The following is a 26802-nucleotide window of genomic DNA, read 5'->3' as shown; positions in this document are numbered from 1 at the left end:
GTTGGCCTATAGGAGTCGAGTACAGAAGCAGCCAGCGCAGGGACTATGGCTAGAGTCAAGCTACGACCTTGGGAGAGATATGCGACTGGGCGCACACAAGTGTTTGTTCAATCGGTATGCGGTTTACTGGGCTGCTCAGCGGCGACAGAGAGTAGCCAACGGTATATGTAGCCAGAAAGGAGGTAGGCAAACACGGCGACCAAAGTGATGTATATAGCGGCAGGGACGAGTGACTGAGGGAAGACGTTCAGTAGGAAGGGATCGAGAACTACAAGAGTCAGACCAGATGATGTGTAAGCATTGAATGGCAACGTACTGATATCCACGTCTACCGGAGGCGGATGGAGCATCAGTGTGCGATTAGTCGAATAGTAGGAGGCTGCAGCCTGGAGACGTAGCAGCAGAGCCGATTCGTGAACATCGAAGTCTGCCGCGCCAGTATCTTTGTGGCCGTCGAGTTGATTCTGTTGACTGTAGTGGACGAGTGACGCCTTGAGGTCGGGTGTATCGAGCACGTGGGCGAGGGTGTAGGTATCAAGCCAGAAGTCGGCTGGTTGCTGGGGTATGGTCAGGACTGGCCCGTCGAGGTGGGGGAAGTGGAATTGGGCTCACTGTTGCTGGCCAGCAAACGCGGACTTCGTACCTGCGTCCGTGGTCGAGGCGGCGGACAAGGTACCAGGACTCGAGACCGCGTGGCGCTGACTCGGTCGGAAACTCGATGGGAATGCGGGTGGGCAGAATGGAACTGGCGGGCGACAGGGCGCTTGAAGCGAGCGTGTCTATGCCGGGGAGAGCATTGGAGAGGGCTGCAGCGCGGGGGCCGAGGAATATTGTCTTCTCAACGTTTGCGTTCACCGTCCAGGCCAGTGTGACGGTGCAGAGCAGCAGGCGGGCGACGAGGCGCATCTTTGGACGGCAGGACAGGGACTCTGGGGGAGGGCGGGATGGAGATGGCGCATTCTCTCACGTGGGGGATGGCCGGGACAATTGCATGTGCATTGCTGGTGGTGTTGATGCTGGTGTTGTGGTGATGGAGGACAAGAAGAGGAAGAAGAAACTGGCCATGGAGAGGCCGGCAGGTGCAATGGGAGGTGTGAAAGCATGCCAACATGTGCATAGATGTGTATGTCGAGTATGCAGTGCAGCGGTTAGCGCCGTGGCCCGTGGTAGGCCGGGCCCTCTGCACCCTAAAAGTTCGATTCCGCAAACACAACAACTGCTTCTCCCCCCCACCCACTGCTCCACTCCACCACCAGCTGCTCCTCGACTTTCTCGCGGACGCCACCCCTGACCGAGCATTTCCATATATCCCCCCCAATTACTATTCCGCCTCAAATTCAGCCATGAGAGAAGTCATCAGTCTCAACGGTACGTAGCCGCCTATCCTTGCCCACACCCTGGCCGCCCCCCGACTGGTGGGACAGGTCCGCCTCTTTGTTGATGCTGACTTTGTACGCGTCTAGTCGGCCAAGCCGGTTGCCAAATTGCAAACTCTTGCTGGGAGGTGAGTACTCGACAATCCGCTGCGCCGCGCCCTCGAATCCGCTTCGAGTAGCGAAAAAAGGAGGGCGCCGGATGCCTTGTGCCTGACCGCCAGTCTGCACTGATGCTGACCACCTTTGCCAGCTCTACTGCCTCGAGCACGGCATCCAGCCCGACGGCTACCTCACCGAGGAGCGCAAGGCTGTCAACGACGACCATGGCTTCAGCACTTTCTTCTCCGAGACTGGTAGGCAGCCGCCCTTGCGCACGCGTCGGGATGCACAACTAACTCTCACTGCGCAGGCCAGGGCAAGTACGTCCCCCGTACCATCTACGCCGATCTTGAGCCCAATGTCGTCGACGAGGTCCGCACCGGTGCCTACCGCTCCCTCTTCCACCCCGAGCAGATGATCACCGGCAAGGAGGATGCCTCAAACAACTACGCTCGTGGCCACTACACAGTCGGAAAGGAGCTCATTGACCAGGTCCTCGACAAGGTCCGCCGCGTTGCCGACAACTGCTCGGGTCTGCAAGGTTTCCTCGTCTTCCACTCCTTCGGTGGCGGTACCGGTTCGGGTTTCGGCGCCCTGCTCATGGAGCGTCTGTCGGTCGACTATGGCAAGAAGTGCAAGCTCGAGTTCTGCGTCTACCCAGCGCCCCAGGTCGCCACATCCGTTGTTGAGCCATACAACTCCATTCTCACCACCCACACCACCCTCGAGCACTCCGACTGCAGCTTCATGGTCGACAACGAGGCCATTTACGACATTTGCCGAAGGAATCTCGGTATCGAGCGCCCCAACTACGAGAACCTGAACCGTCTGATTGCTCAGGGTATGTTGCTCACTTGAATATTCTCCTTACATCCGGTTCCTGACTAATTCAATTCCAGTCGTCTCCTCAATCACTGCCTCGCTCCGATTCGACGGCTCCCTCAACGTCGACCTGAACGAGTTCCAGACCAACTTGGTCCCATACCCCCGTATCCACTTCCCTCTCGTCGCCTACTCTCCCGTCATCTCCGCCGCAAAGGCCGCACACGAGGCCAACTCGGTCAACGAGATCACCAACGCTTGCTTCGAGCCAAACAACCAGATGGTCAAGTGCGATCCTCGCAACGGAAAGTACATGGCTACCTGCCTGCTCTACCGTGGTGACGTTGTCCCCAAGGACACACACGCTGCCATTGCCCAGGTCAAGACCAAGCGCACTGTTCAGTTCGTTGACTGGTGCCCTACTGGTTTCAAGGTCGGTATCTGCTACCAGCCACCTCAGAACGTTCCTAACGGCGACCTCGCCTCGGTCAACCGCGCCGTCTGCATGTTGTCCAACACCACGGCCATTAGCGAGGCCTGGTCTGCTCTCTCGCACAAGTTCGATCTCATGTACAGCAAGCGTGCTTTCGTCCACTGGTACGTTGGTGAGGGTATGGAGGAGGGTGAATTCTCCGAGGCCCGTGAGGATCTCGCTGCTCTTGAGCGCGATTACGAGGAGGTTGCTGCCGACAGCCTTGGCGACGACGAGGAGGGTGGCGAGGCAGAGTACTAGATGTCTTGTTGCATTGCTCGAGCTTGTAGCCAAGAGCAGTTCGGCTGTGCATAGTTGATTGGCATGCTCTTCGCTTGCCATTCGCGCGTATTGTTTTCTAATTCTCTGGCAAGAGAGAGCATATACCGTTTTGACTTTGACAAGCAGTCGACTTTTGAGGGGAGCTGCTAGCGTGCACTCTTCAGACATCAAGCGATTTGGGTTTAATTGCCCTCTTTCTATGTTACCACTACCACCTTTTTAGTAATGGCCAATAAATTGTCAAATGGCATTGTCTTGCAACATTCGTTTTCAGTGCTGACCATGTTGTGATGTTCTTTTGACTCGTGAATTACTTTATGCAACAAACGTGAATCTATGTAATTGGCATAGTCTAACTATAGATCATCTTCGTCATCGTCCCTAGCCAGTGCCTTTTTCTCAGCCAACTCCCGAATCTTGTCGCCCAGCACCTCGCGACCGTAGCGTGAAGCAACCTTGCCTGCCAGATCCAACATTTTGCCATTGGCATCGCGCATCAGGCTTACTATTTCCAGAGCCTTCATACCATGGTCCTCACCTGCCAGACACTCCAAGCCGAGTAACTGGAGCAAGGCACGATCAATCGCTACCTCGAGCGCACTCAGCGCCGCCTTTTGCGAAGACGTGGGCCGAGTATGCAACAGTGTCGACGAAAGCTGCGAGTGCAATGTCGACGAGAGAATAAACGCCTGTTCATGCTCCTGCTGCTTATCTTCATTCGTCTGCGGCTTCGTCGTTTCATCTTCTTCGTCATCTTCCTCGTCATCAGACATCGCACCACCCTTTCGACCCTTGGCCTTCTTGCTCTTATCAATTGCACTCGACAGCGGAATCTCAAAGCCAAACTCGGACAGGTGCGGGATCGGTGCGCTGGGATATTGTTCTCTGCCCTTGATAATCATGCAGTGGAACTTGCCGTTGGTGCTATTGTCTGCCGACGGTGAGGACGCAACGCCAACGGGCCAGTATGATTCTTCTTTTCCGCCGCCGGCGCGACGCGAGAGGAGCTTCGTGTCGAGCATGGGGACCCAGCGGGCTTGTCCTGTGTTTCTCCAGCCAAGCAGTGTTAAGAGGACGCCGTCGGAATCGTAAATGTATGGGTCGCCTTCTGCCGAGAAGAAGACAGAAGTCAGTGTGGTGCCTGGAGGTAGGGCAAGGATATCAGAATCTTGATACACGATGTCGTGCTTGATGTTTTCAATCGTGTAGAGGAGCTGTGTGCTGAGGTCGTTTTGGATGGGTCCGTTGCCAATGGTGAGAATGTAGTCGCGCCAGGCTGCACATGTCACTGCGGGAGAGCTCTTTTGACGGTATACGCGGATGGGTAGGCCGAAAAGAGAGTATATGCGCACGTAGTTTGTAGAAGTTGTGACGCACACGTAAGAGTCAGACAAGGCAATTGCTGTCACAGACTCTCCTGTTGGCAGGTTGGTCCGCCACTCCGTTCTTGTTGTCCACATCTCGTGCGGTCGGTAGTAGATCATAGCTTGATTTCCCTCTCCAGTGCTATTCGGTTGGCAGGCGAATAGTGTCCCTTTCTCATTGAGACAGGCTTTGTCGTAGAGGAAAATGTCAGTGAAGTGGAAATTGCGAAAGGTATGCTCGTCGTAGAATTTCACGGTGACTGTATGGTGATTGCCTTCTTGCTCGACCGTCTCTACGTATCCGGTCAACGAACAGCATAGTAACCGGCGGTTACCGCGCCATGGTGTGCTACCCGGTTGGAAGGGCTCATGGACTTGGGGACGGAAAAGAGCGGAGCTATATGCGCGTCGTTTTGATGCGGGTTCTACGCCATTTGCGAGATGTCCATTCGAACGCTTCTTTGCCGCATGGATGGCGGCAGGTGCATAGCCTGCGCCATCATCATCAATGACAAAGTCGTTCATTTCCTCATCGCCATCTTCTTGTGCTTCGTCATCCTGGAACTCGGGGCCTAGGATGTCCTCCAGGGAGTCTGGTGTCCCGCTTCTTGGTCGAGGTCGTCCTGGGAGAGTGTGAACATTTCCTGCGGTAAGCTTAGCTGGTTGAGGGACACCGGCTCGGCCTTCTGATGGATCGTGGAAAAAGGGTGCCGAGACGGTAGGCTTCTGGAGTAAGGGGAGGTGCTCCTCAGGGACGATGTCTGTGTGGATGAAGAGCTCGCCTTCGTTGTTGGTGTAGGAGAGTATGTTTTCCGTAGGGTGCCATGCCATTGCCAGAATGGTCGCCTTGAGATGGTCAAACTTGTGGAGTAGCTGTTGAGTCTTGGTATCCCATAGGCAGAGACTGAGATCACTCGATGTGGTTACTAACAGAGCACCATTGGGTGACCATGCTGCAGCTGTGATATCTGCAGAGTGGCCTGTCTTGAACACCCGCTGTCTCTCCCAGTCATTTGTCGACATGACTTGCATCTGGCGCATGGCAGTAGGTGTAGCAAATGCTCGTCCATCAGGATGCCACAGCACCCTTGAACTGGACTCTGACTCTGTTTCCAGGCTCTTGATCATGCCTTCTATCCTCTTGACCATCTCAGGCTCATCTCCATCCAAGTTATACATGTAGACTTGACCGTCGGTGCAGGATACAGCGAGTTGGGTTCCGGTCTTGTCGAAAGAGACATGTTTCACGGCTCGAGACTGGTCGCGTAGGGTTCGCATAGACTTGTTCTTTACGCTTACGACATTCACAACAAGCTCACTGTCCGTGTTAGTAATGCATTCTAGCGACCAGAGGCTAATTGACGTACTCGCTTGCAACAGCAATCCAGTTGCCGTCCGAACTAATTGCTACGTCTCGTACGGGCAGGGTGGTCCGGAAGAGTATCTCTTCAAATTTCCCGCTGTCGAGGGAGAATCTGCTCACTGTGCCGTCCTCGGAACCGGTGATAAAGAAGCCATTCTACGCTGAGTATTAGCACCGTGCCCCGAATTGCAGTTCACCGGCTCACGTACGCCAGCGACTACGGCCGTATTGTTCTCCTGGCATTCGTCTATAGTAACGGGCTCATCGTCAGATCCCGTGGTGAATACACGGCAGTAGTTGTCGACTCCAGTAGTGATGAGTTTCTTGCCGTTGGGAGTGTAGGCAAGGTAAGTTGCACCAGGGGCATCTAGGAACTAGGTTAGAGGAGGCAATGTTGTAACGGCATCAGAGGGTACATACGAGCCTGGCGAGCACGCAATCGCTGGACTGAAGACATTGTTGTAGCGGAATGCGGGTTGCTGTTCCAGATACAACGCGCCAGTCTGGTAGTCGCGACCGCGTAAAGTGGACATGGTTAGCGCGCTTTGAGCAAGCGTCCCCGCCGCATCTTCTTTATCCGCAATGCCCACCAAAGACTGTGCATACAATCCATACCTAATATGCATGGCTTATTTCTCCCCAGCGCCAAATCCTCCTCGGCATCGATCAAGAATCAGCACCGAAGCTCCCTGTCTGACCCACTTCCAGACCCCAACAGACGCTCACTTTCCCGTCCAGAATGGCCGGATGGCGCTAACGATCACCCAATACCCTAACCATGTCTCGCAATGCAATTAGTCAGGACTTGCCGCTTGGCTCGGCAGGTGACAAGTGAGCCGCTGAAAAAATATGTTGAACTTCGAGTCCTACGTCTCTACATTGTCGCCAAAGCTTGTGGGTGAATCTAACCGCCATGGTGCTCACCGACGAAGAGCAGCCTCTGCTCAGAATCATTTCGCATGATTATGAAAGCACCCAGCAAGAGGGTGACCAATATGGAAACGATGAGCTCGAGTTTGAGCCTCTGGACCCTGAAGACCCTAGAAATTGGTCTTGGGCCCATAAATGGAGCAACGTCTTGCTGCTTGCGTTCATGGCATTTGTCGTGTAGGCTCAATTTTTCAAATGCACCAATAACTAGCAGCACAATGAAAACTGACCACTTCTTGTAGTACATTCACATGCATTGGTGTTGTGCCTTTGGCCCCTACCATCGTTGAAGACCTGGATGGAAAGCATAGCAGTGCAGCCAATAGCGCACTACTCGTCACCATTTGGGAGCTCGGGGAAGCCGCTGGACCTCTGTTAATCGCACCCTTGTCCGAACTACTCGGACGGTCTCCTGTGTTCCATGCTTGCAACATAGGATTCATTGCTGCCACCATCGTAGCAATCTACAGCCCAAGCAGCACAGTCTTCATCACCGCGAGGATGCTCACAGGCCTTTGCGTCGCTTCCAATGTACTCAACCCGGCCATCATTGGCGACATCTTCGAGAATGAGCAGCGTGGCTCACCCATGTCTCTGATCATGCTCGCACCACTTATCGGAGGAGCCATTGGACCTGCTAGCGCTGGTGCCATTGCCGAGACAATGGGATGGCGGCGTATATTGGTCATTGCTGTCGGCCTTGCCATTCTGTGCGAGTTCCTCTTCCTCGTCTACTTTAGAGAGACATATAAGTTGGCAATTTTGAGGAAAAGAGCAGCAAAATCCGCCGATGGAGCCGACGCGACTGTAGAAGTCAGAATCACCCATGCAGGGTCTGCAAAGCTTTGGCACTCATTGACACGCCCGTTTGCAATTCTTTTTAGATCGAGCGTCCTCATGCTCCTCTCGTTGTTTGCTTCGGTCGCCTTCAGCTTCTTCTATGTCATAAGTGTGTCACTGCCAGTCATCCTAACGGACAAATATGACTTCAAGCTTGCTATGACCGGGACTGCCTTTATCTCTTTCAGTAAGAAACGCTTCATGTTTCCGACAGCACAGCAGCTAACTGATCACCAGGCATTGGATCTCTATGCAGTGTCATGATCTGCAATTTTGCACTCGACAGAATTTATGTGAGGCTTCGCGGACCCGAGGGCGAGAAAGGGAAACCCGAATATCGCCTGCCGCTTTCTATATTCGGTGCTCTTGTACTACCCTTCACCGTAAGCGCATATGGCTGGATTGCAGAGTACAAACTCCCTGTGTTACTGCTTCTTGGGTCTGTGGTACTGATGGGAGCTACCTTGTTGCTATCCGTTATCCCACTATCCAACTACGTTGTTGATGCGTTTGGCATGTATTCAGCATCGGCACTGACTGGCGTCATTGTTACCAGGTGCCTGATGGGAACCTTCTTGCCTTTGACAGCTAACCCGCTGGCTGAGAATCTGGGCTATGGGCTGGGCTTCAGCTGCTTGGGTGCCTTGAGCCTGGTCCTGGCAATTATACCCATTTGCGTATTTAGATACGGAGAGAGTTGGCGACAGCGTTCTGAGTTTACGAGAGATTGTTAATCATGGAACTAGATCGAGGTTCATTTTGGAACCGTTATATGTAGTATTTTAGATTTCAACGTTCGTATGCGTTGTTCGAAACAAGCACAGCGACTTTTGTGGTCGAAGATAGATGTATTGGCCCGTGCACCCAGCCGTGATGTCCATGTATCCGCTGCCACTGTCCGCTCAACCAAAGTTGCATCATCGACCCTGCGGCCTCTGCAATTCCCGGCGCCATGAAGACTGCTTTTGCCGCCCTGTCGTCTTTTGCGACGCTCACGAGCGCCGCCCGTTTGCTCCTCCAAATTCCCAACACGCCCCTCGTAAACCCCTCCACCCTGACCTCTACCACACACGCAACCCTGCAGTCGTCGGGCCCGCCCATCGATGCCTACCTTACGCGCGCCAACACCTTCAATTTCAACAACGTAAGCGTAGGCAGCTACCTTGCCACCGTACATTGCCGCGATTATGCTTTTGAGCCATTGAGAATTGATGTCACCCTGGAGGAGGCTGTCGAAGGCAGCGGAGACAAGAAGGAGGTTATCAGGGCCTGGCAGACCTTCCTAGGAAATGAGTGGGACAACAAGGGCGAGAACCGTGGTGAGGGCGGAAATGGGCTTGTCATCGAGGCAAGACCGGTGGCACCCAAGTACTTTTATCAAGAAAGACAAGGCTGTACGTCTCGCATACGCACGTCGAAGGAATACAAAACTCGGGTTGGCTAACACACAAATAGTCTCACCACTGTCTTTCTTGAAGAACCCCATGATTCTCATGGCTATTGTTTCCATGGGTCTCATCTTTGGCATGCCCAAGCTGATGGAGAATAGTAAGTCCTAAGCAGAACACTGAGGTAAATGCAATTACTGACGAACGTCCAGTGGATCCTGAAATGAAGGAAGAATTTGAGCAAATGCAAAAGAATGGCGTCTTGGGCTCCGGCTCCACCAACACCGCCCAGCAGATACAAAACTTTGACCTTGCCTCATGGATGGCTGGCAAAACAGATGCGGGAACCACGAGCGCAAACGCAAATGCTCCAAGCCCCGGGCAAGCGAAGAAACGGTAAATGATGAAATACGTCAAGTACGTTTGGCTCTTGCTGGCAGCCATGTACTCAGCCCCTCTGAGCCAGTATACTACGCTTCACTGTATTCTGAGCAGATAGTGTATTTTATGATCAATAAAAGGGCTCTGCCGAACTGCACTTGGACCATTCCAGTCCTTAATTTTTGATCAACTGCCAAGACGAGGCGTTCTTGCTCTAGCGCTCTGACAATTCTTAGCAATGTCCTCTCCTGGCGAAGCCCCGTTCGATCAACACCAAAAGAAAGCCTATCTAACTTCTGCACAGAGGCACACATCGTCGGCTCGGGCCTACTTGCACATGCATACTGGACGCATTACATTAATCTTAGTGTACCATTTAATTCTTGCCAGCAGACAAGGCCAAGGGGTACTTCTTGCGCCCCGCTGCTTACCTATGCCTAGTGCCTGCTTATTCACCTTCTTGAGACTACACCTAACCAATCAAATACGCGTAAACATTGCAAGGAGCAAGCCACCATTCTTGTACTTCAGGAGGGAGACCTCTGCGTGAACTGGGTTAATTCAACTATATTATCTCTGGTAGCCATACACCGTACTTTTGTAGATGTAGTTGTGTTGCTCTCACCTTGTCGACTGTTGTAAATGCAATCATGGCAGACACTCCACATACACTTGTGGACGGAGGCACTACGCCAGCAGACACCACTTCTAGCACAGCACATGGATTTCACCATCACCATCACCACCACCATCCGCATCTTGGCCACCATACAGGAAAGAGACTGAGGCAATTTCTGAGACCAGATGGAAGAAAGGTACACATTGCGAGTTCACCCGATGAGGCCAACGTCATGAGGCGAAAGTTGAGCACTGCAAACGAGAAGAATGATTTTGATCTAGTCATCCATGGATCTCCTGAACATGTAGGTTTCTGACATCGAAGACGGTGATTGTGTATCTAGGGACATTGACAGCACCGGCACAGATTGAAGCACTTCGCCATACCCACGCCCACCATGAAGACCGACACAAGCAACTACAAGAAGAACATGGAGAAGTAGCCCAAGAATTCGAGCGCGTCATCCGCGAACTCGACGCCTTATCTACCGAACTCCACATGATCAGCGAGCACGCCGTACAACTCGACGCCAACTTTTCCAAGTACGGATACTCTGCTCACCTCCGCACAAAGGAAGACTCGGACTCCTTGGACTCACCCAGCAACTCCCTATTCGATAAGGATACCTGGCGCGCAGAACGCAAACTCGGTGAAACAATGCGCTTCTACCAACGCCCAATTGTACGGCAGTACTTCCACAAAGGCCTCCTCTGGCGCGCCAAAGAAGCCCAGGAAGTAGCATCGTACGAACTCTTCATCGACCTCTTCTACGTCGGCATCATCGCCATCACGGGTGACTCCGCAGCCGAGCATCCCACAGGAGAGTCTCTCCTCCGCTTCGCCATCACCTTCCTCATGGCCTGGAAAATCTGGTCAGACATCGGTATGCTAATCTCGTGGTTCGACTCCGACGACGTCCTACGACGCTGCGCCGTCCTCTTTATCCTAACCTGCTTACTCGGTTTCACCACAAACATGGCCGCGGCATTCGAACACACGTATACACCTCTCGTAGCCTTCTACCTCGCCGCCCGCCTCTTCATCACACTAAGCCTCTGCTGGTACGCCTGGCTGATCCCCATGATTCGCGGCAGCATGCTCGGCACCAGCGCCATCTCCTTGATCCCCTTCGCCCTGTGGGTCTCCAGCATCCACGTCGCCGAGCCCGCAAAACAAGGCCTAATCTGGGTCGCCATCGTCTTCGATCTCTTCGGCCAATTCATCATGTTACTCGTGCAACGCCCCGGTAGTCCCATGTCAAAACACCTCCCCGCACGTATCAAAGCGCGGCTGGATTTCTTCCCAGGCACAAACATCGAGCATAGAATCGAGCGTACAAACGCGTTTGTGACGCTCGTCTTTGGATCCTGCGTGCTGGGCTTGCTGTACCAAAGCAACGTCCAAATGGGTATCAATGCCTTCTTCGGTAAAGCAGTGCTGGGCTTGATTCAGGCATTTACGTTTAATTGGATTTACTTTGAGATTGACTCGTGGAATCTGCATTCGCATGCTATACGTCGCCATGTTTTCTCCGGTTAGTTTTCTCCCCCCCCCCTCATCCATCTTTACAAAAAAGATAAAAAAAAAAACGAAGCTGACTAACGTCGCTATAAAAAAAGCAATGGCATGGCTATCCCTCCACCCCGCCTTCACCCTCTCCTTCGTCCTCTCAGCCTCCAGCCTCGGCATCCTCGTCCGCGCCCACGACACCCCCTCCGCCCCTCTCTCCTCTCTTTACGAAACTTTTATCCCCCGCTCTGAAGAACATATCCACGATGGTCTTCAGTGGTTCTACTGTGGCGGCCTCGCCATCTCACTGTTCTGCCTCGCGGCAATTGCAAAAACGCATTCGCATCGTAAGATTCCAAATCAGCGATTGAGTAAAGATGTGAGGCTTGTGTATCGGGCTGTGGTTGCGGTGGTGATTTTGACGCTGCCGCTTGCGCATTTGGATAGTGTGAGGTTGGTTGGTACGACGACGGGGTTGATAGTTAGTGTGCTAGGGGTTGAGTTGGTGGGCGTGGGGTGTTGGGGGGAGAACATGGTGTGGGAGCGGGGGTGTAAGAGGGATCGGGCGACATATAGTGCCAAGTGTGGGGTTAGTAGGGGGGAGTTGGAGAAGAGTGTGAGGGAGGGGAAGGTGGTGAAGGTTGAGGAGATTGCGGCGAGGGAAGGGGGTGAGAAGGGGGCTGTTGGTGTGGTTTGAGTGTTTGATCATATATGAATTCTCCTTTCTAGATATATGGGATTATCTTTGTCAAAATGTGACGGCCTTACGCCCATTCTATCCAAATGCAGGTATGTAGTTGATATACAAGCAACAAAACCCATCCCTCATCACTCATCATCTGTACCCTCACGTCTACTCCCACCCGCCGCCACCGCCTGCTCGTCATGAAACCTAATCGTACGTCCAGGAATAACCCGTTCCTCAAGTGCACTCCCCTCTCCTACGTAAATACCACTAGATTGCCCATCCTCCTGTCGACCACCTGCAGGATTTACATCACTCAGCGGCATCGGGGGTCGGTTTTCTGGTCGACATGTACTAGGTGGTCTGGATATGTTTGGCGTATTCGTCCCACTCCTGATAAAACTCCTGCCAATCCTGACTACACGGCTAGGTAGCGAACCACTCAAGCTGCGGGAAAAGCCAGGGCTACGATGGATACGGGTATCGGCATCAGTGGTAGTGCCGTAATTGGGGACGTGGAAGGAAGGTTGGGAATCGTTGGGACCGGAGGAGCTGGTGCGGGCGAAGGAAAGAGCGGTACTGAGGGTGCGGGGAAGTTGGAGACCTAGTTTGCCCATTGGGATGGAAAGGCCGTGGACAACCTGTTTAGTAGTTAGATTTGTGTCGATAGTTTTTTCCAAGGGGACTTACGACTGAGCAGATGACCAAGAACCAAACCACCACTTTTATCACTTCTGCCAAGTATGCTGCATCTTCCCTGACCTTCCCATCTACGATAATGGTATCCAGAAACTCGATACTGACGTAGAGGTAGAAAATAGCACTGACGCCAATGGGGCCGAAGAAACCGACAAAGAGTGCCTGGCGCCTTTGCTCAATCTGGTGAATCTGCTTGTGCAGTGCGAAGACGATTGGTAAACGGCGGAGGAGCAAGACGAGGATTCCCAGAGGAATCAGCCGGTAGAGAGAAATGACAGGGGAGTTGGCGAAAAGGTCCCAGGGGCAGACTGCGCCGAGCCAGATGAAGACAGAAACGTTAAGCAACATGTCGATAGTAGGCTGGAAAGAGTCGTCCATAGTTTCGAGACGGAACCAGTCATCCCAGGTGAATACGTTGCCAGCAATGAAGCATGCAAGTACGTCGTCACTACCGATCATTCCTACCGTGCCAACAATGAAGAGCTGCAATACCATGTTAGAATCCCACAATCCTGGAAAAATCGGGCTCCCCGACAACTTACCGCCAAAGTGATCGCAAAAACTAAAAAGCTCTCTCGATCCACATACTTCCTCTCCTCAGCCCAATGCAGCAACTCCTTTGCAACCCACCCGACCGCAGCACCATACACCACACTCAGCACAATCGTATACCCCCACGTCTCCCCAAACCAAAGCCCCATTGCAACCCTCGTACTCCCATCCGAGCCCGCCCCACCATGTGCGGTATGCTGAATAAGATACAATGGCAAAAACAAAAACGGATACCCCAACCCATCATTCGCCCCAGATTCCGCTACAATAATCTTCTGCAGCTCCTTTGGAATATTCGCATCCGCAAATTTTCCTTTAACAATCGAATTCGAAAGCACAGGATCCGTAGGCGTGACGCACGCGCCTACTGCAAGGGCTTGCAGAAAAGTGATGTGCGGGACCAAGGCGTAAACAATGGCGCTGGTAACGAGCCACATGACCGTCATGGCCGGACCAAGCAGGAGCGACAAGCTCTTCCATTCGGTCTTTAGGTACTTGGAGGGAAGCTGTACGCCTGCGAGAACGAGCTGGACGCCCAGCACCAGGCGGGTGAAGTAGAGGGTGATGGTGTCGAGCGTGTGATCGCCATTTAGTGCGTAGTCTTCTGGTCTGATCCAATTTGTGCCATGGGGGGAGAATATGACGCCGGCGACAAGTGATATCACTAGTAACATCCCCAATTAGTAAATGATTACACGCAACGATACAACTGATATGAATGCACTTACACGCTTCACTCAGATAAAACTTCTCCTTCATCAAATAGCTCACAAGCCCAAAAAGTGTGATGAAGCCGCCCAAAGTGGCGCACACAATGTTGAAGTTGTTGATAGCGAGCGTCGGCATGGCTGTGAGTGGGTGGTGTCCCCTCTTGGACCCTGACGTAGTAGGTATGGCTCTTGCACGCACCAAAATCTCTCGGCAAAGCTTGATGGCGAAGCTTGGTGGCAATGCTTAATCAACCTCTCTCTATCTCTTTTTCTCCGCAACCAGTCTGCGGGATGGCGATAAAGAAAAGTAATAGGTTCTTGCAGCTTTTGGTCAGGTAGTTGCAAAGCACGTGGTTACCCGCTCAACGTCCTTGCCTTAGCGCCTAATCGTTATGAATCTGGCGGTCTGACGCATCCAACAGCAACGAATGTATTAAGGGTGGCCGGCGAGGCCTGACGAAGACAACAGGAAGCCCGCTGCAAAATACCGTCGTCAAGAGCTGTATAGAATAGGAAGATGTGGAGGGGAAGACGATATCTTGAAAAGGTCAAAAGGCAGGTGCGCATCGATCACACATGCCAAAATGTCTTGGCCGACGGCACGTCTAAGCCACCCGCACTAAAACACCGGCACATGGTCCCTTTGGCCAGGGTAACACTGATAGCGCTGGTTTGATTTGCATACACGCTGACGTCTTTGGAGATCACACGCTAACCTTTCAACAATGCTATTTACAAACGAGCTTCCTTATTCTGTGTTACCCGTAAATACAAAATTCCTATCATCTAAACATTCGCTGCTGCTGATACCTGAGGTCCATATCCGACCTGTGGGTATGGCTCACCGGGTGCCATGAAGTTGGTCTGAGGGTTGTTCTGGGCCTTGGCGGCTGAGCAACGGGCCATGGTCGGCGAGCTATGTATTAGTTAGCATTGTGACACTAATTTTTTTTTCGTGAATACATCACTTACTTTCTTGAGATGGCGTCTGTGAAGAAAAAGTTCTCAATCGGGTTCTTGAGCGCCTGACCAGTAGTTTGGGCGCCCTTGTTCTGCTCAACCAGTTGTACCTGGCTTAAGCCAGGGAGTGATGCAGGCTCAACAAGGTCGTATCTCCTGAGAGCAGGAGAAATCTCCTCCATACGGTCTCGCAGAGCTTCAACATCATCATATGGTAGCTCAGCACCAAGGTACTCAGATGCTGCTCGGATAATCTTCCAGTCTTCCCTTGAGGCACCTGGAAGGCCAACAGCGGCGCGTGTCATTTGTACACGACCCTCGGTGTTGACGTATGTGACGGACTTCTCCGTGTAGGCGGCACCAGGCAGGACGATATCAGCAAGCTGTGCGCCACGGTCACCGTGGTGGCCCTGGTAAACAACAAAGGCGTCCTTGGGAATTTCAGCCTCGTTGACCTCGTCGGCTCCGAGAAGCCAGACAAACTTGGGCTTTGTTTGAGCAACCTCAGTCGAGGGAACAGTGAAGCCAACCTCGTAAGCACCAGTGCGGGAGGCAGTTCGCTGAAGAATGTTGAAGCCGTTCCATTCCTCAGTCTGGAAGACAGCCTTGTTGTTCTCAACGAAAGAGCCAACCTGCTCGTAGATCGACTTAGCATCAGCGTGCTCAGTAACACCACTGCCGACAATGATCATGGGCTTCTTTGCCGAGGCCAGCTTCTTACCGAACTCGCCAGAAAGAGCGCTCTTGACATCGTTGGCGTTGTTTCCAAGCTTCTCGTACTCGAAAGTGCTCTCAAAGTCCTCGCCAACGTAACCAATCTCCAAATCAGTCCTCAACCACTGCTTGCGGATACGAGCATTCAGGACAGCGGCTTCCCATCGAGGGTTGGAACCAATAAGAAGGATGACATCAGCTTCCTCAACACCATAGATCTTGGAGTTGAAAGCGTAGTTTGACCGGACGTCGATTCCGTGAGCAATGGGCTCGCTACCACCGGGCTGGTCGAGGGCCAAGTTGTCCGAGCCGAGTCTGTTGGCGAGATCCTTCATGGCAACCAATGTCTCGGTCTCGACGAGGTGACCAGCTACAACCTTGAACTCGTTACCCTTGGGAGCGACCTTCTTGTACGCGTTGCCAATCTCAACAAGAGCCTGTTCCCAGCTTGCGGGTTGGAATTGATCGTTGACGCGGATAAGTGGGTTTACGAGACGCTGGGTGCTGAGGGCGTCGCAGGCGAAACGGGTCTTGTCGTTGATCCACTCCTCGTTGACATCGTCATTGAGACGGGGGATAACCCTCATGACCTGGAGACCACGAGAATCAACGCGAATGTTTGAGCCTAAGCCGTCAAGGACATCGATCGTCTCGGTCTTGTAGAGTTCCCATGGACGGGCCTTGAACGCGTAGGGCTTGGATGTGAGGGCACCAACGGGGCAAAGATCAATGACGTTTCCAGACAATTCGGTGTCGAGGGCGGTTTCAAGGTAAGTACCGATTTCCAAGCTGTTGCCACGGCCAAAGGAACCGAATTCGGGAGCACCAGCGATATCGTTAGAGAAACGGACGCAGCGCGTGCAGTGAATACACCTGTTCATCGAGGTCTACTGGATGTGAGCACACATTTAGTCTGATATTAGATGATATCTTTACCTTTACTAGAGGTCCAACGTTCTTGTCTTCAACCGCGCGCTTGCCCTCGATCTCGTGGAAGCGACCGCGGTCTGCACCGTACCTCATGGACTGGTCCTGAAGATCACACTCGCCACCCTGGTCGCAAATGGGGCAATCAAGAGGGTGGTTGGCCAGGAGGAACTCCATGACGCCCTCTCGCGCCTTGTGGACAAGAGGTGAGTCTGTCTTGACCACCATTCCGGGCTGTACGGGCCACGCGCAGGAAGCCACGGGCTTGGGAGCCCGCTCCACCTCAACCAAGCACATACGACAACTTCCAGCAATCATCAACTTCTCGTGGTAGCAGTATCTCGGGACTGTAACTCCGGCCTTTTCGCAGGCTTGGATGAGAGCCGCACCGGCTGTTCGAGCGCGTTAGAAGCGTGTGCGGAGACGTGAGGGGGTCTGAATCGTCTTCGTACCTTCGATTGATACCTTCTTGCCATCTGCAAAGGTGATTAGCATTCGTCCGGGCCCGCAATGGGAAGTGGCACGAACCGATGGTGAGCTCAACTTCTGCTGGGCGGCGGGCAGAGGCAGTAAAGGCCCGGCTGCCATTGAGGGCTGCACGGTAGGCAGGCCTCTTCAGCGACCGGATCATGTATTGCCGCAGCATTGTGAGGGCTCTGGGCGATGGCGATGTCTGGTTGCGGCGGAGCTTCAACTGACGTTCACGATGGGAGGGTTTCCCTTGGCGCTTGAATAATCCGCCCGTGATTGGCCAAAGCGCCGCCCGCGCATGCCACAAAATTCTCGCCGGCCGCCCTCTTCCCTTCTTCTTCTTTAACTCATTTTATGGGCACAATTTATTGTAGGAAAGTTTGGCACTTTTACCTGGCTATCCTCTATTACGTGTCCTAGAGCACGACTCACCGTGCGAGGTAGCTGGAGCAGATGAGGATTTCTGATGATATCTTGTTCCTTACCAACGTCGCTACATACTTTGATTTTCGCCATGTTTTGCATGAAGCTATGCAGAATTCTCGTGCATGCCATGTCATCACCAGAGAGTAAGAAAGGGTGTTGCCATTAATGATCTGCCCACCCTGAGCATATCTGAAGCTGCTGCACTTTGCGACTGTGTAGTTCCATCATAGTCGCTGGATTTCCGGTGGTCTGGACGAGGCGGTGTATACCAGCAGTGTGAGCACCAATAGCCCAATGTAGATACTCATCGCTCCATACAGATACACCGATACATGCTGACATGCAGTTCTGCACGTGGAAGCGCGAGAGTCACGTTCACGCCGGACGAGTGCGGGTACCACCTAATAACCTGATGTGCGGGGAAATCCAGGCAGGCAGCCCTCTCATCCAGCATTATCACAAAAGCACATTCAAGCACACCAGACAATCAAGTTCCAAATCATGCTTAATTTCAAGGGTCTACGCCGCAGGCAACTACTGACTTTTACGCTTTCTGTACAGGACGGTACATGGCTCTCTACTTTGCGTAGGCCGTCTAACGTCTATGACTAGACATGACGAAAGAGAAAAAAAAAAAGGTGCGCAACCTTGTAAAGGCTACTCCAGAACGCCGTGCTGTAGACTGAGAAAGTAGTCCACGCCAAAATATATCATGTTCATTATCTACTCATTGTCGCTCTCAGGGCCAACCTCCATCTTGGCGCCCTTGGTGGCCGAAGGTGGGTCGATCTTCTGAGGTGGTACACCAAGACCGTTGTGGTTGCGGAAGAAGAGAACGCCCTTGCCCTCACCCTCAGCGCCGACGCTCGGCTCAACCCACTGGCACCAGCGAGCGCTCTTCCACAGAGCCTTGATGAAGCCAATTGGGCCACCCTCGGTATCTGAACGGTAGTGCCTGCCCATGATGGGCTTGATGGCCTCGGTGGCTTCGTCGGCGTGGTAGAAGGGAATGGTGGAGATGTAGTGGTGGAGGACGTGGGTCTCGACAATGCCGTGGAGAAGGTGACGGCCAATGAAGCCAAACTCGCGGTCGATGGTAGCAGCGGCACCACGGGTGTAGGTCCAGGTCTCGGCGTCGTAGTGGGGCAGAGTGGGGTCGGTGTGTTGCAAGAAGGTGATCATGACGAGCCAGTGGTTGACCCAGAGGTAGGGGAGGAGGTACCAGACAAGAAGGTTGTTGAAGCCGAAGTTGTTGCCAATCCAGACAAGACCAGAAACAGTGAGGGCGATACCGAGGTCGCTGAGCAGGATCAGGTACTCGTCACGCTTCTCGTACAGGGGGCTGGAGGGGTTGAAGTGGTTGACACCGCCGAAGAAGCCGTTCTTCTTTCCCTTGCCCTTGCCCTCGATCTGGCGCTCGTGGAAGTTGTGGCCGGTAACGTTGGTGAAGAGGTACAGAGGCCATCCAGCAAGCTGCTGGCCAATCGAGTGGAGGAGAGTGGCGACGGGAGTCTCTTCGGTAAGCTCGCTGATCTCGTGGACCAGCTTGCCGACACGGGTGGCATAAACCTCACGGGTCTTTGGGACGAAAACCATGTCACGCTCCATGTGGCCGGTGGCCTTGTGGTGCTTGCCGTGGGAAATCTTCCACGAGAAGTAGGGAACAAGCAAGAGCGAGTGGCAGATCCAGCCAACGGTGTCGTTGAGGGTCTTGGAAGGCGAGAAGGCCTGGTGACCGCACTCGTGGGCAAGGACCCAGAGACCAGTACCGAACAGACCCTGGAGGACGGTGTATCCAGTCCAGAGCACGGAGCGCAGAGGCAGCGAGGGAACAGTCTCTGGGGTGACGTAGTTGTGGAAGATGTAGAAGGTGGTGGCAAGCAGGGTCAAGTCGCGGGCAACGTATCCCAGACTACGGGCAGCGGAGCGCTCGAAGCAGTGCTTGGGAATAGCATCGCGGAGCTGCTTGATGGTGTAGTCGGGGATCTCGAACTCATTGCCGTAGGTGTCGAGAAGCTTGCCGTGGGGCTTCTTGGTGTGAGGCTGCTCGTCCAGCGAGGACAGCGAGGTGTTGGAGGCTGAACCGGCAGGAGAGTCAAAAGGCGAGGCCGAGACGGAGTTGGCAGTCGAGTCGGCCGTCTTGTTCCTCTTCATGGCGGGCTTCTGAGAACGGGCGGTGGTGGTGGCCATGGTGTTGTCGGAAGTGGGGGTGAGAGAATTGATGGTGGTGGTGAGGGGAGGAGGGGAGGAGCAAGCCTAGGGAGTTGCAGCAGTAAGAGCTACAAACTGTTGGGATGCAGGCTGCAAGGTGTTGGAGCAACAGCACCAGCAAAGGCAAGTGAGTCGACGACTGCAGGAATCAACCGACAGAGACGGATTGAAAGAAGAGGGGAAGGGGTTAGGGAGGGGGAGGGGGGCTGAATTTAAACAATGGGAGTGAAGGCGGTGTCGATGAATTTGTAGGCATGCAACCGGGGGTGGTCAAGCCCCAGACCAACAAGACCAGGGGCGATGTCGAGAAGCCGTTGGGCGTGGGCAATCAGACAACAGCGTGTGCAAGACGGTCCACTCGGGGAGAAAATGGCCATGATAATCAGCAGTCTATTGCCACCGCATTGGACACGTCGAGTACCAGGCGGCGCAAAGCCGCAGCCCGCATTCTCTAGCCCGGATGGCCCACGGCCCAACGTCGCGGGCTAAAGTCCTGAGTTTTCAACAGATGCCTTCTATCCGCTCCCTTGGCGTCTCGCTAGGCCAAAGTCGCCAGAGCACGGCGGCGGGCAGACCGCCAGTTTGCGTATAAGCTTATAAGAGGGTGTGTCGATAGGCCACAGCACGCCATTGTGCCGCCTGGGGTGCAGCGTGCAAGTGGCAGCAGACGCCAAGCGAGGAGCGAAGAGGCTTTTCTTTTCGTGGCCAGCAGCATACACCACACCTCCTCTAGGTGTAGTCTACACAGAGGCATTGCATGGCCGTGTCAATGTCTGCTGCCACGTTACGTGGACATACAGTGGACCAACCGCGGTGCCGCCCCAGGCCCGCAATGGCTGGCAAAAAAACAAAAAGCCATGGCGACCAAGAAAGCGTGTGTGGTGGGCAAGTCGAGGCAAAAAATCGGGATGCAGCCACCAGGGGCCCCTCTGGCTCTGCAGGGACCGCCCTAGCGCCTCAGGAACCTCGTTTGATTCGCCCGCGCCCCATCCATTTCCGCCCACCACCCCGAGCCGCGGGCCCTTGAGGGAAAGAGCTCCCACGCCCTTGCCCTCCCTACCATCTCGTCTCATCCCACCTCACATCGCTTGCCCGTCTTGTAGCACCACCGTCTCACCACCACTGCCATCATCATACATGTACATCTAATGTATGTTGTGATTCCCACAGTCCTCGAGCGGAATGCCCCATCGGCAATCAATGGAACCCCTCCAACCTTATCTCCGTCATCGGACAACATCACCCATCCATGGACTTTTTAGCACCTGCAAACAAACCAAGTCCACCACCCACCATCTACTCCCAACACCGTCATGTGCCTTTACACTTGAACCTCCCTAATCTAGTCCATCCCTCCCATCTAACTTTTCCCAAACACCGCGCATGCCGCATTCACCTTCCCCATTCCTATAACCATGAAATAAAAAAATAATAATACCACAAGGCGCTCTACCCAATCCGGCAAACCTTGCGAAGGGAAAATCCATCCCCTTCCCCCATGTCCCATCTTTCTCTGTTCCTACTCCCAAAAAAAGTTGCCGTTCGCAACATGTGGGGTAACGGGGCATTTCGGGTTAAAGTAAAGTAAATGTCATGGCCATGTACTTTTTTTTTGACTCCAGACTTTCACATGTCAAATCCCCCAACTTTCCCCCCCCCCCCCCCCCTCATGTGCATGCACCCCCCCTCCCCCCTTTCACCGGCAAGTGGATCGCCCGCGCGCAGGGCGTACAGGATCGCTCCTACCATGCGTTCGACGGGGCTTTTTTTTTATTTGCGTAAGTTTGGGGGAGTGGAAGCGGCTCGAGCTCGGACGGGGAAGGGAAAAAGGGCTCTGGCGTGGCTTGGCTTTTGGCGCTCAGGGAAAGCGTTTTCTGGGGGACTGGAGGGATTTTGGGTGTCTAGCTTTTTGTCTTTTAGAGTGATGTAGGAATTGTCTGCGCTGTGTTACATGTCGCTTTGCAAAGAGTTAGGGGCAGAGTATTTCACGTGAGGCACAGTAGCTGAACCTAACCCACTGCAATACATGCAGTACACGAGTGAAAACGAACAAGAAAAAATAAAACTTGTTATTGCAACTTGAACACATTCCAAAACGCCCTTGCGATGCTTCCACTTTTGCTTATCCCAAAACCCCCCCTCCAATCCAGCATGATCATCTTCTCCAATGCCTATGCATCTTACTATCCATTCTGAACCTCGATGCTCGGCTCATGCTAACGCACCTCAAATCCAAGCCATCGCAGCAACCAACCCAACAGCAACACCCAACCAACTCACCCCGACCATCCCCGCCGCACCCCTCGCATTCAGCTTCACCACCGCACCGGGGAAACTGCACGTCAACCGATTCGGATCCGCATCCATCTTCCCATACATGACTTCTCTCTGCCGCCCATTCGGACACGCAAACCCCAGCTTTGCCGGACAACTCCGCACAATATCAAAGCAAATGTCCTCACACGGCTTCATTTCCTTGTACGGGCCCGGCTTAATCAGCTCGTCAATCAGCGGATTGCGAGACTGTGTGAAGCCCACATTCTCACGGTACGTATCGTTGAATTGCAGCGCGACTTCGTTGCGTAGCGGGACCGAGCCGTTTGCAAAGGGCGCGTTGATGTTGCGGGGCTGGAGGTAGCTGTCTTTTGCGGTCCAGTCTTCGCAGCGCGGGATGAGTACCATGCACAGCCAGTTTTTGTAGTCGCGCTCGCAATCTTCGCATGTGCGTGCAAGCGAGTACTGCGACTCGGGTTTGGCGTCACAGGCGACTTGGGCGAGTGATTTGGTGAAGTTGGCGTAGTAGTCGCGGGCTTGGTTGTCGTAGATTTCGGCGAGGGCCGTGTCGTTGAATTTGAAGCTTGCGTTCGAGGGGACAGCGTAGGCGACTGAGTCGCAGAACTCGAGGTCGAAGAGGACTTGGCAGGAGTCGTCTGAGTTGCTTTGTTAGCATGGTCTTAGAAATGAGTAGATACGTCGTGATCTCGTACCTGCTTTGGTCGTCCAGTTAAAGGCCTGGAAGACTCGTCCACCGCCCCTCGTCATACCCGCACCGGGAATGTACTCAGGCTCCTGGCTTCCTTCAATAACCACGAAACCATTGTACGTCGTGGCCCGCTGCAGGCCCCTGACGTGGAACTGGTTCTTTGGGAAATTGTCATTCTTGTCTACTCCAAACTTTGTAGTAATCCTGCTATCAATTGTAAAGTTTCGAGTGGTATTCACGTTGAATTGCTCCTTGATTGCACAGTACGACCGCTCCATGCCCGTGATTGGTGTGTACTCGCCCGCCTGGAAAGCGTACATCGAGAAGGGGTTCTGCTGTTTCCACTTGTTCACGGCTTCGGTCGAGTTCGAATCGCCCAGGTCGTACGTGATGAACAGTGCAGACTCGCTGTCTGTATCAATCATGTACAAGAATGGGTCCGATGCGTTGTAGTTGTGATAGGGACCGTCGGTACTTGCAGCAAGCTCAAAGTGCCAGCTCCCAAACCAATCTTCTTCGAGCTTGGGTGCCGAAATGCCAATATATACGTCCGAAGTCGTGTTGAAATCAAAACTGGCATACCCGCTATTGAACAGCCCCGTCGTAAGATTCGTAATTGTGTTATCAGTATTGCTTGGTCCAGGTCTCTTGTTGTCAGGTGAAGTCGACACATACATGACGAGCTGGGGATGGTTTTTGGATGCTTCGGTCGCATTGCCATTAGGCACGGGCTGTTTACAGGTGTTGGCCGTGAGCCATACACGAGTACCATTAGACTGCCGTTTGCTCAGTCCCTTACTATCCTGCGCCTCTGCCATGTCTCCATGCGACATGTTGTCTGTTCCTCGTACTTCCAGAGCATTCTCAGAATTTTCATCGACGCGGCTCAAACTCAGCTGGCTTCGCTCCAGCACAAAGTGTATCGTACTCTCAGGATCAATATCCTTCTCCATCTTCTGATTGTTGACCAGTCGGTCCATCTCCTCTACTTGTCGTCCGATCAAGTCTCGATCAAGGTATTCAAATTCGGGCTCGTAGCCCTCACTTTCTTCTCCATCATGACTAGCCTCCCCGATATCCGAAAGGCCATCGCCTGCGAGCGCATGTAATATAGGGGCGTCAGAAAGGTCGGTATCAGGTGCGCCGAGGACTTCGGCGCGGGCGAACAAGCGCGGCGTAAAGGATGTCCATAGTGTAAGGCAGGAAACTGCAGCGAAGAGGTATACGAGCAGTCTCAACTGCAGAGTCCAAGGCTTCGGGCGTTGCATTGCCCTCTCCGCTAGGTTATCGATAGGGCAGGGGACGCATGAGGTTTCTGTTCGGCGCAAAAGGCGCGCAGCGACGAAACGAGTGTCGGACGGCTGTGCGCACCGGAAGAAAGCGATTGACACGAACGAAGAGAGGTTTTTAGGAGAGAAGGGCTAAAGAAAGGGAGCAGTGGGGGCGCGGACTGTCAGACGTGATGAGGGACATGCACCGCCCCTCTTGAGGCCAGAGTTGTGGCTGACACCTGCCAAGACATGTGGCTTCCATCATCCAATATCTCCTGAAGCATTGTCTTACGGCACTCACAGCACTCAATTACCAGCATTTTATCTTTCCTCACTAGTGCGCATTGACGCAAAGAGAAGACATCGGGGGTTTTATTTTATTCTAAAACACATAATTTGAAGAGGCACAATTGGAACTAATTCAACATCACCATGTTTACAGAGATATACTAGCTCCAAAAGGTATAATATTTACACGAACTACAACATCAAACGTTGCCTATTCTAGTTCCAAAGCCATATTTACAATCCCACCAACTCTTCAGTGAATACCACTGGCAGAACATTTTTCCCTTCTAACAATCTACCCAAGCTTCTCTAAAAGAATCAGACACTTAAGCAAGAGCAGGGTTAGCGTTCTTGAGAAGCATCTCGAAGTAAGCCTGGAACCAGGTTCCGGCCTCGGGAGCGGGCTTGAAAGCGCTGTTCCTGCCGCAGTGGGCATCGTAACGGGCAGCGCTGGTGTCAGAGGTACCGTCAGACTGAATAACATGTTAGCAGTTGCAAAAATCAAGTTAGGGTTTTCATAGATATAGTACGTACCTCGCCACCGGGCTTGACCCAGACGATAGCATCAATGAGGGCATTGCCAGTGTTGGTGGTGGGACGGGTACCGAAGCCAGCACCTGAGACGTTGCACCAGTCACCCCACTCCTGCTGGTTAGTGGGCACCTTTCCGGAGCGGCCCTGGTCGACGATGAAGTGAGCAGGGAAACCCTCGTTCTTGAGGAGAGGAGCCAGAGCGTTGATGTAGCGCTCCTCGTCACAGTTCTTGTTTCCTTGGGTGATAGATGGGCACGAGGAGATGCGGAGAGCGTTGTAGTTGCTGACGTTGGTGACGATACCACGGACACCACGAGGAGAACCAGCAGCCTTGTAGACCTCTGCGAAGAGCTTCGCGGTGGGGCCAATATTGGCGTCCCAGCCGAGCCAACCAGCGTGGCCACCGTCCATGTACATGTCGACGTTGTTGAAGTTGAGTGTCTTGAGGGCGTAGGCAGTGAGCTCCTTGTAGTATGGGGCGGCGCGTGAGCACTTCTGTACACCCATGTTGGTGACCATGTTGGCAAGCGAATCGGGCTCAATGGCAAGGTTGATCTTGACGTCGGGGTACTTCTTGATGATGGCGGCAATCTTGTCAATGTACTGGGTCTTGTACTTCTCGACGCCACCGTCGTCAATCTTGAGTTCACCGTTGGAGGCCAGAGCGGCGCAGTCACGGTCGGGAAGGTCGTAGACGACGAAAGTACCCATGAGGTTTGCGCCAGCAGCGTTCTTGGCCTTGATGTCGGCGAGGTAGGTGTCCATGAGAGGAACCTTGGCCATGGTGTCCATCCACACGAATGATCCGACCTTGGCCACGGCGGTAGCAGCAGGCTTCAGCGAGGCTGGAAGCGAGGGCATGGCCAGGGTGTGAACTTCAGACGAGTAGTATGGGTTGGCATAGAAGTTCTTGCCAGCGAAAGGGTTGCCAGAGGGCGCAGCGGTTGGAGTAGGCGTGGCCTGGGGCAGGGCCTGAGCCAGGCCGGCTGCGAGCGCAGTGGTGAGAAAGACGTTGGAAAGCATCTTTGAGAACCAAGAAGGAATGTGGTGAGTTGCGTAGAGAAAGACAAACAGTGAAGTTCTCGAGCCTTATTTGTATGCTGGCTGTCGACCCTTTGGGCTGGCGGCTATGAAGTCTTCATCAATCTCCAAATTGCTTCAGCCGGTGCCAATGTCCGTAATGCCGTAGTCGAGCTCCATTGACTGGCTTCTCCAAACCGATATTCGGCCACATGATGGGGGAAAAGCGGTACCTGAGCCCCCGCATCTTCTCGAAACATGCATCGAAGACGCCACCTCATGACTGTCAAAGTCCCCACATTTGATGAAGGTGCATCGTCGACGCTGCTTCTTGGACGGATACTAGGCTATGTACTCCGGCCGCCGAGCAAGTAGTCTTGTCTCCTGTGAGCACGCTATGCCTGAAGGGAACATAGTCGGCGGATGATATTGGGGTAGGCCTTGGAATTGGGCTTGACATATGCTTGGCCGAACGCATGACTAGATACGAGTGGGTGACAAGAATCCCCAAGCGCTAGGCGACTTTGACTTCATCTATGGCCCTTCTTTGTGTGTTCTCAGAGGACTGTTGATCAACCAGCTAGATACTGGGCGCCGATGTTCTGTGCCGCATCCTCGCGTCGGCTGTTAAGTAGTGATTGCTTCTCGGCTCCTTCATGCCACTAGCGCGCCTTGGGATACCCACACGGCGTTGTTTAACATGACCTCGTCTTTTTTAATGACATTGTTCATCGTAGCTTTCCTTTTTTGTTATCTCTTGAGGTTGATTTTTGGCCGCCACTAGGTCCTGCAAGCGAATACCTATAACCAGGTTGCATATATGAACTGATAGTGCTCGACTGGGTTGTGAGAGCACATTTCCCGGTCCCCCTCCGGCAGGTTAATCTATTCTTCTGCGCCATGTAA

At 53.3% G+C, this 26802-nt stretch overlaps 12 protein-coding genes across 12 annotated transcripts; 4 read left to right on the top strand and 8 right to left on the bottom strand.

Moving 5' to 3' along the window:
• Positions 1-107: 107 nt before the first annotated feature.
• On the bottom strand, positions 108-906 carry COCVIDRAFT_85254 (hypothetical protein; the record flags this gene model as incomplete). The annotated part of the gene is made up of 3 exons (XM_014706484.1): positions 108-268; positions 317-557; positions 613-906. 3 exons carry the CDS (start codon positions 904-906, stop codon positions 108-110), a joined length of 696 nt encoding a protein of 231 aa, XP_014561970.1.
• Positions 907-1343: 437 nt separating this feature from the next.
• Positions 1344-3030, top strand: COCVIDRAFT_22185 (hypothetical protein; the record flags this gene model as incomplete). Its single annotated transcript, XM_014706378.1, has 5 exons — positions 1344-1368; positions 1464-1504; positions 1627-1729; positions 1786-2316; positions 2375-3030. The coding sequence occupies 5 exons, from the start codon at positions 1344-1346 to the stop codon at positions 3028-3030; spliced, it is 1356 nt and encodes a 451-aa protein (XP_014561864.1).
• Positions 3031-3407: 377 nt separating this feature from the next.
• COCVIDRAFT_85208 (hypothetical protein) lies at positions 3408-6235 on the bottom strand (the record flags this gene model as incomplete). Its single annotated transcript, XM_014706483.1, has 4 exons — positions 3408-5733; positions 5783-5934; positions 5988-6145; positions 6199-6235. The coding sequence occupies 4 exons, from the start codon at positions 6233-6235 to the stop codon at positions 3408-3410; spliced, it is 2673 nt and encodes an 890-aa protein (XP_014561969.1).
• A 456-nt stretch (positions 6236-6691) lies between these two features.
• Positions 6692-8282, top strand: COCVIDRAFT_85274 (hypothetical protein; the record flags this gene model as incomplete). Its single annotated transcript, XM_014706482.1, has 3 exons — positions 6692-6885; positions 6951-7735; positions 7786-8282. The coding sequence occupies 3 exons, from the start codon at positions 6692-6694 to the stop codon at positions 8280-8282; spliced, it is 1476 nt and encodes a 491-aa protein (XP_014561968.1).
• A 218-nt stretch (positions 8283-8500) lies between these two features.
• Positions 8501-9336, top strand: COCVIDRAFT_85371 (hypothetical protein; the record flags this gene model as incomplete). The annotated part of the gene is made up of 3 exons (XM_014706481.1): positions 8501-8942; positions 9004-9096; positions 9149-9336. 3 exons carry the CDS (start codon positions 8501-8503, stop codon positions 9334-9336), a joined length of 723 nt encoding a protein of 240 aa, XP_014561967.1.
• A 631-nt stretch (positions 9337-9967) lies between these two features.
• COCVIDRAFT_85608 (hypothetical protein) lies at positions 9968-12142 on the top strand (the record flags this gene model as incomplete). Its single annotated transcript, XM_014706480.1, has 3 exons — positions 9968-10240; positions 10303-11470; positions 11556-12142. The coding sequence occupies 3 exons, from the start codon at positions 9968-9970 to the stop codon at positions 12140-12142; spliced, it is 2028 nt and encodes a 675-aa protein (XP_014561966.1).
• Positions 12143-12273: 131 nt separating this feature from the next.
• COCVIDRAFT_11626 (hypothetical protein) lies at positions 12274-14227 on the bottom strand (the record flags this gene model as incomplete). The annotated part of the gene is made up of 4 exons (XM_014706354.1): positions 12274-12771; positions 12821-13312; positions 13372-14045; positions 14110-14227. The coding sequence occupies 4 exons, from the start codon at positions 14225-14227 to the stop codon at positions 12274-12276; spliced, it is 1782 nt and encodes a 593-aa protein (XP_014561840.1).
• Positions 14228-14877: 650 nt separating this feature from the next.
• COCVIDRAFT_85581 (hypothetical protein) lies at positions 14878-17338 on the bottom strand (the record flags this gene model as incomplete). The annotated part of the gene is made up of 5 exons (XM_014706479.1): positions 14878-15007; positions 15064-16652; positions 16702-17084; positions 17145-17168; positions 17221-17338. The coding sequence occupies 5 exons, from the start codon at positions 17336-17338 to the stop codon at positions 14878-14880; spliced, it is 2244 nt and encodes a 747-aa protein (XP_014561965.1).
• A 974-nt stretch (positions 17339-18312) lies between these two features.
• COCVIDRAFT_85485 (hypothetical protein) lies at positions 18313-19779 on the bottom strand (the record flags this gene model as incomplete). The annotated part of the gene is made up of 1 exon (XM_014706478.1): positions 18313-19779. The coding sequence occupies one exon, from the start codon at positions 19777-19779 to the stop codon at positions 18313-18315; it is 1467 nt and encodes a 488-aa protein (XP_014561964.1).
• Positions 19780-20315: 536 nt separating this feature from the next.
• COCVIDRAFT_85288 (hypothetical protein) lies at positions 20316-20504 on the bottom strand (the record flags this gene model as incomplete). Its single annotated transcript, XM_014706477.1, has 1 exon — positions 20316-20504. A coding segment is annotated over one exon (189 nt), but the record flags the coding sequence as incomplete, so codon positions are not given.
• Positions 20505-22026: 1522 nt separating this feature from the next.
• On the bottom strand, positions 22027-24051 carry COCVIDRAFT_11623 (hypothetical protein; the record flags this gene model as incomplete). Its single annotated transcript, XM_014706353.1, has 2 exons — positions 22027-22730; positions 22788-24051. The coding sequence occupies 2 exons, from the start codon at positions 24049-24051 to the stop codon at positions 22027-22029; spliced, it is 1968 nt and encodes a 655-aa protein (XP_014561839.1).
• Positions 24052-24668: 617 nt separating this feature from the next.
• On the bottom strand, positions 24669-25899 carry COCVIDRAFT_11622 (glycoside hydrolase family 6 protein; the record flags this gene model as incomplete). The annotated part of the gene is made up of 2 exons (XM_014706352.1): positions 24669-24815; positions 24877-25899. The coding sequence occupies 2 exons, from the start codon at positions 25897-25899 to the stop codon at positions 24669-24671; spliced, it is 1170 nt and encodes a 389-aa protein (XP_014561838.1).
• Positions 25900-26802: the final 903 nt, after the last annotated feature.

Source organism: Bipolaris victoriae (genome assembly GCF_000527765.1).
Source record: "Bipolaris victoriae FI3 unplaced genomic scaffold scaffold_3, whole genome shotgun sequence".
Lineage (NCBI taxonomy): Eukaryota > Fungi > Ascomycota > Dothideomycetes > Pleosporales > Pleosporaceae > Bipolaris > Bipolaris victoriae.
This window is presented reverse-complemented; position numbering and strand designations above follow the sequence as displayed.